At 32.1% G+C, this 7216-nt stretch overlaps 1 protein-coding gene across 1 annotated transcript; it reads right to left on the reverse strand.

The window, feature by feature from the left end:
• Nucleotides 1-3060: 3060 nt before the first annotated feature.
• LOC132728450 (uncharacterized) lies at nt 3061-5819 on the reverse strand. The gene is made up of 5 exons (XM_060714093.1): nt 5663-5819; nt 5017-5177; nt 4447-4602; nt 4059-4108; nt 3061-3191 (listed from the first exon to the last, which is right to left on the reverse strand). The coding sequence occupies exons 1-5, from the start codon at nt 5701-5703 to the stop codon at nt 3156-3158; spliced, it is 444 nt and encodes a 147-aa protein (XP_060570076.1). The 5' UTR covers nt 5704-5819; the 3' UTR covers nt 3061-3155.
• Nucleotides 5820-7216: the final 1397 nt, after the last annotated feature.

The raw sequence follows: 7216 nt of genomic DNA on the forward strand, positions 1-7216 counted from the left end.
CTTTTAATATATGAAAAGCCCTAACAAATTGAAAGAGAATACTAATCAAATTATATTTAGTTTATATTAAGAATAACTATATTTATTTATTTAATTAAGATTATGTTTATGATATTTTTATATATGGTCGTTTATAATAAACATAAACGTTTGTTAAGGACTAAGTCAGTTTAATGTTTCAAGGCTAAGCCTTGTTGTACTGACCAGAGTAGGTACAGTACCTAACCTAGCTAACATTACCAAAGTCAGCTTATTTATACAATTCAGTATTCAAAACAACAATTTGATTGGTTGAGAATAACATTGTATATACCATGCAATAAGTATGAAAGATAGTAACTCATAACTTATAGATTAACTGTTAACTTAGATTACCGTAAATACCCATCCTATTACACTATAATATCGATTAGCTATTCTAAACTCCCGCCGTGCCACCTCGCAGTCATTGTTAAACCAGGGACTTTTATATTTTCTTTTATTTTCATGTTTCTTATTTTTTTCAATTGAACACTTCTTACCAAAAATATTAAATGCTTTGTCGTAAAGAATATTTGATATTTGAAATACACCATCATTAACACCGATTTCCTGCGATACAATATTGCTTACAATATTATCTATATTACTAATTCTGATAAAATAGCAGATCTTAACAATCAGTTTTATTTTCATCCCATACGATTTTTATCATAAAACAACTATTATTACAAGAACATAAATTTGTACAAGGATTTACAGTTATCTCTATTTCAATAGGACAATGTGTCGATATAGAGTAATAAATCGTGAAACTATAAAGTTTTGAAAACAAGGGGGGAACAAACTTCGTGCGAGCATAATGCATAATCAAATCAGGCTATTGCCGTTCGGTGAAAGGTTCGTGTAACTACCAATACCGGCATCGTCACCGACCCTACCATTTATAATACATATATTGTGCTTACTTTGACATTAATTCTAATAATCTGTTCCCGTGTGTATTGATAAACTGTTCCATAGAAAATCTCATGGGGAATGTTAGGATTATTATTCAACAATCATCACTGTGTTCAATTTAGTTTGAAAATAAACTTATCAAAATATAAACTACTTTGAACGTAGTCTAATTTACTAACCACATCTAGAGTTTAAAAATCACCTATTACGGGCCTAATTGACCTATTTGAGAGTATTTTACGAATACCTTTTTCTAAGACTTCAAAAAAAACCTCTTTCATGTAAAGATAATATATGGAATTTTACTAGGCTGGTATGTACAAAGCAGCATAAATAAATATCAGTTTTGTAATTTAAAGAACATTTTTACATAGTTTAATCCAACATAACTCCACTAGTATCTGTTTTCTATCACTGAGATACCCTCTTTAAATTGTTTTCGGTTTAAAAAGGGGGGGGGACAAAAAATTCCCCTTTTCCCCCTTTGGGGGGGGGAACCCCCTTTTTGCAACTCAAACTTTAGGCCTTGGTACTTGTCACACCATTCAAATTCATCTATTTGATATTATCTCATTATCTTTTGACCAAGTTTCGCCTCTTAGAAAAATAATGTCAAAGCTTAACAACAAAATTAAGAAAATCATCGTCCTGTTAATTACAATTTTTTAAGTCCCTTCAACGTTCCATGAAATAATAGGAGAGGTCATACTTTTCTTCGTAAATTTCCTAGTCACTTAGACCACGTTCCCGTGCATAACTGTCGGGGTTAAAATAACTGGTTATCGATAAATAGTTTGTCCTCGGCCACCCAATACCGCTTTTCTACCTTGAATTTTCGCTTTAATAAAAAGTTTTCCGGAATTAAACTGTTTTCTTCTTTCTTTTAACCTCTTGGGGAAAACTGTTCTGACACGTTTAATCACTTTGTTTTAAAAATTAATGTTTTTCAAGGCATTTTTTTACAAGGCATTTTTGAATCTGGTATTTTTTAAATTTTTACAAACCACAGGTCGAATTTTTTCCCTTTGACAAAAGCCTGCCAATTCTATGGGCTCTATTCAATTTCAAATTCTGCCACTTGCTCCCTGATATATATAGTAATTACTTTTTCGCCAGAAATCCCAAAAATCTTATACACACAATTCTCAGTACTTTGGATACTGCCAAACTGGTCAAGTGTGACGTCATCGACGCATCGGTAGTGGCCTGCGTCATGTAAGCACTTGAATTGCCTCGACCCATCCATGCAGGTTTTTGCGGCCCTTGATGTGTTTTGGGATATTCGATGTTACTGTCCCGGCGAGGATCTTCGATATTGGACTCGTTAATCACACCAGTAGACGATAATGCTTTTATCTGCGAGCTGCCCTCCGGAATGCCAAAAAACAAGAGATTGTCACGCATGGAGCGACATTTAAGATCTATAACTGACTCCTTCAAGCTACTATTTTCATTGTTTATGTCAGAATTTTGTTTTTTCAAAGATTTAACTTCACACTGTAAATGAACGGATTACTGTATATATGTTATTGACGGACACATTTGTATATATTGTGACAAACTAATATTACTACCGGTGGATAATGTCTTACGGATTGACCATTGTCTTAATATCTCCATACCAGACTAATTTTTATGGTATAGTTTTTTTAAAAATGGCAATGTAAGAGAAACAGAGCAGTATACGAACAGCCAAACTTTAAAAATGTCATATCGGGTATATTATATATATTGAATGATAAACGATATAATCCCATTGAAGAAGATACTTTAAAAAAAAAACATAATAGAATTTATGCATGCTCACTTAACATATAACTTTTAAAGATGGAGGAAGTTAAGATAATGCTTTAATTTTTGAATTTGCGTGCGGTATAGGTATATGTATATATATATACACATTGTGCTGTAAAATGGCATAAAACGTGTATGTCCAACAACTTAAATATCTATTTTTGATATTTATTTCTAACTCCCGTCTGCCCGTTCTAAGAGTGATATTTTTGTACGACGTCACAGTCTGACTTTACAGCACTTGATGCGCCATTGTATTGCAATGATGCTAGTAGATGTATTCCTTTTGTATGTTTGTATATAAACAGAAGTAAAAAGACAACAACATTGCATTCCATGTTTACTCTACGAATTTAAGCCAAACAAATCAAAGTATAAACAATTTTAAAATACAGTGTCACTCCATCAAGAACTCTTTAACTTCAGGCTTGTGGTATCATTCCAATTTGTTTGAACAACTGAAATGACAAAGTGAATATATCTAAAGTGATCTTTTTCGGTCATTGATTGTGTGTTGACTATCGGTACTGCTTCAGACGGTGCTAGGGGGCACTCATGAACAGACTAAATCAAACCGTGTCTGCAATTTCGGCACGTTTCAAACATTTTTCCATAACGATTTTACAATTTTAAAGCTATAATACCGCACGGCAGCTAGGTTCCATTCATAACAGAGGAGTTAGATTGTTTATTTCCGAATACATAAGTATTTTAGGTCCGCATAGGGGGTATCAAAGTTGCCTAATTCGTCCTCACTACTTAACCATGTGTATAATTTTGATTTAATCCAGATAATGCCTATCATGTTGTTGTTTTTATTATTATTGTTAACATGATATAAATATTCCAGCAGTATAATTATTCTGAAATTTTGAGTGTTATAATTTTTACTCTGCAAATGATTATAGCTAGTAAAAGAGGTCAGGCATTGCACACTTTACATCAGAGTTTTCAAAGTCAACGGTCTTCTAATAAACATTTAACTATTAACCTATCAACATTTAACAAAGTTAAAATCAATTGAATTTATTGATTATAGAAAAAAGAAACATGCATTTTTTGTTTGTAAAATCGACAACCACTGAAGAAAGACAACAACTAAATAGTGTTTCAGGGCAAGCCTGATTTGACCTAAGTTAGAATTTGGCAGTTCCCCAACCAGTGCTCTTATCATATCTTATACGATTCCTGGTACTGTTGAAATACTTTTGGCTCAACCATTTTATATACTTTACAGAAATGTGCATTTATATTTGATGTATGTATTATAAGACATTATTGACCATTCAGATACAGAACAAAACCTGTAAATGAATGATAATTACCTTGTCATAGTACTCCTCTAGCTCATTGAGTGTAACTTCTCCATCTTTTGCTGTAGAAGAACACATCTTTTATAAAAGAAAAATACTCTTTCATCTGTCGTACTTATAAATGTGTAAAATTGCAATAAGTGGTAATTATTGAACCATGTCAATATTCAAGTCCCTGCAGTCTGTAACTACGTCGAATTTACTTTTAGTTTTAAAATAATATAAAACATTGGCAAAAATTCTAAAACATTTTGACAAATTTATAGATTCTATATACTAATCAGACGTAAAATTCACGTAAAAGCAGACAATTTAAAAGTCGCAGTTATGAAAATGTGAGAAGGATTGGTCTTAAGTATATACTTTCAAATTAGCAAAATAAGTTAGTATGAAAACTTACGGTTTACATCAATCTCAGAATATTCATCTATCATATCATAAAGTTCGAGACATCCGTCTTGATCATGATCATAATGATTGAACAGATTCCACGCTTGTTTCAGTTCGTTTCCATAATGATATCTAATGAACTCATTTAGAGATACACATCCGTTTTCTAAACAAAATACAAAAAATAGACAACAAAATAAAGCTGACTGTGTTTAATTATTTAGATTTGTTGGAAAGAAGCGCCACATTTTGCACCGTTCCCAGTTTGTAATGTAATTTTAGTGACCATGTGACTGGATAATAAGGTAGATGCATTCCCTGCGCGTTTTTTTTCTTGTAAAGCATCACCTTCAGTATTTCTTATGAAAGATTGCTATAACAGCTGAACAAAAATAGTCATCAACAAACAATGGTCATATACCATGTCTTCTGATATTGACCATTTCAATGATTTGTTATAAAATGTCATCAGATGAACATTCACAGCAATCATCATCAAACAATGACCGCTGGATATTTATTCCCGTCCATCATTATACTTACAATCTTAAACCCACCATATACAAATCAGTTAACTTACTGTCAGCATCTTGCACATTTATGACGGCATCAAATTCGTCAAGCTCTATCAGGCTATTGTTATTGACATCCATGTAGTTGAATTCCAGCTCCAACTCATGGTTGACTGAATTCACAGTATTCAGATGACTCCGTTTACTTTGTTCCGCTAACAATCCGGAACTAATGAAAGTAAAGCAAACATGACAATATTAAATAAGAAATATTTATGAAATGATCGAAAAGAGTGTATTTTGAACAAATAAATGTTACGAGTATATACATATAGGTGATCATTGCAAATACTATTTCCATTCCAGATAAAATGATAAAATTATATAGCAATTGGTATACTTAAGCTAATTTCTTAATATTATATTATTTGCTAATTAACTAATAGTATGTGCCCTGACATGCCCAATGTATCTTAACATTCAATGCGGTTGTTTAAAAATTCTACTATTATTACCATTTTCTTTCTAAATATTGTGTCTTATTAAGCCGGTGCTAGGGGGAGGAATGAGCTATACCTATCATTTACCACTTACACCCATGAACAAACCCAATTAAATTGAGCAAGCAACATTTTCAATATCAATGTGTTTATCGTTCTTTTAAGGTGTCCATCTTATTTTTTTTTCAGAATATAAAACGCAATGTAAACCTACCTCATCAGACCGATCCATATTACTGCATTGACACAGTTCATTTTTCGTCCTCGGAAATACAAAAATGAAGTACAATAACAAACACGAAAGTATTACAAACATCATCTTCTGCCGAAGGATAACACATTTATAATTAAACAGGTATGTTAGTATTATTATAATATATATATATATATATTATATATATATAAAGACCAAAATATTCAAAAGAAAGATACAGACATGGTGATTTTGAGACTAACATAAAGCATTTCTAACATTGATTTTGTTGTGGAAAAAGAAAACCAAACGGAAGAATAAAACTAAACAAAACAAAAACAAAAAAACAAAAAAAAGATCTACAAAATGTATTACTTTTTGTCCACCGGAAATGCTTCTGTCCTTATCGCACAAGCAATGAGTGGATGTGCTTATCTTCAAAAATCTGATCATCATTTGCACGCTATGTGGACGGTGTCAATATGATCCGTTATCTTCAAATTTTGCCCTTGGCAAAAGGACCCATTAAAGTGGCATATTTACTTACTTGTACTCATTTACACTTTGAAGTTTAAAGGCACATAATGCCTCAGAAATTCATATTTTTCAGTTCTTTAGAAATGTCAAACATGTGTTCAATATTGTTTTTAATAATGGATTAGGAGCATAGATTAGAAGCATGTTAGATGTTGAACAACGAAAGTAGTGCTAAAAGTGCAGTAATCTGTTGTAAAGGTAGCAATATGTAAACAAAAAGATATTTTGACTTCCTTACTATAATATTTGTTCTCTAAAATTATACCAATTGCCAAAAGGGCTTAAGAAGCAAAATATAGTTCTGGTATATGGCAAATTATAGTCTATAGTATGTTTTTCGAAACTGTAACAAGACACCAAAATTAAAAAAGCTTTTCAGAAATAAAAATGAAAGCATTTCTGAGTAATAATGGGCCTTTAATAATTACTACATTTACATCGTATACGGACGGCTCTTTGTAATGTCTGTGTTATATGAGGGAAACTATGAATTTGAAAGAAATCCACATGACAATTACAACATTACATTATAAACTCTCCTCTTCTCTAAACTGTCTCGAGAAAGTTGTTAAAATATGGAAAACAGGGTTAACAAGGAGTGGCGGCGTTCAATGCACGAAACCCTACACGACCCAGCAACACAGGACGACCAGCAAGGAGTCCAGGAAACCAAAAAAAATCAGGACATGTCACGCGGCAAAGCACGGACGGTGTGACACCCTAACAAAAACCAACAAAAGAACAATAGAAACCGACAAAAAAGGAAAAAACAAAGAAAAAAATATTGAATTAATTCAATAGGCCTTTAAAAGTAAAGGGTTGTATTGGAAGGGCCGATTCAAGGGTCGGGCAGCGGGTAAAATTAACATAAACAAAAACCTCTAACTAGGGGCGCAAGGGAATATACCGTAGACGAGAAAAACACAAGAAAGGAAAACATACATAATTTGTAGGATCATTGTAATTTATGAATTAATTTTCATTGATTCTTTATGAATTTCAAAAACGGCTTTCGACCTGTTTTTTTTTGTTTTGAAA

The sequence above is a fragment of the Ruditapes philippinarum genome, unplaced genomic scaffold (genome assembly GCF_026571515.1).
Source record: "Ruditapes philippinarum isolate M1 unplaced genomic scaffold, ASM2657151v2 ctg233_1_1_1_1, whole genome shotgun sequence".
Lineage (NCBI taxonomy): Eukaryota > Metazoa > Mollusca > Bivalvia > Venerida > Veneridae > Ruditapes > Ruditapes philippinarum.

Bases quoted from the DNA above. Each gene is read 5' to 3' on its own strand.
- LOC132728450 (XM_060714093.1), bottom strand. From the start codon at position 5,703: ATGAACTGTGTCAATGCAGTAATATGGATCGGTCTGATGAG. The intron at 5,178-5,662 runs GTAGGTTTACAT...TACTTTCATTAG, and splicing joins ATATGGATCGGTCTGATGAG to TTCCGGATTGTTAGCGGAAC. The intron at 4,109-4,446 runs GTAAGTTTTCAT...GTTCTTCTACAG, and splicing joins TTCTGAGATTGATGTAAACC to CAAAAGATGGAGAAGTTACA.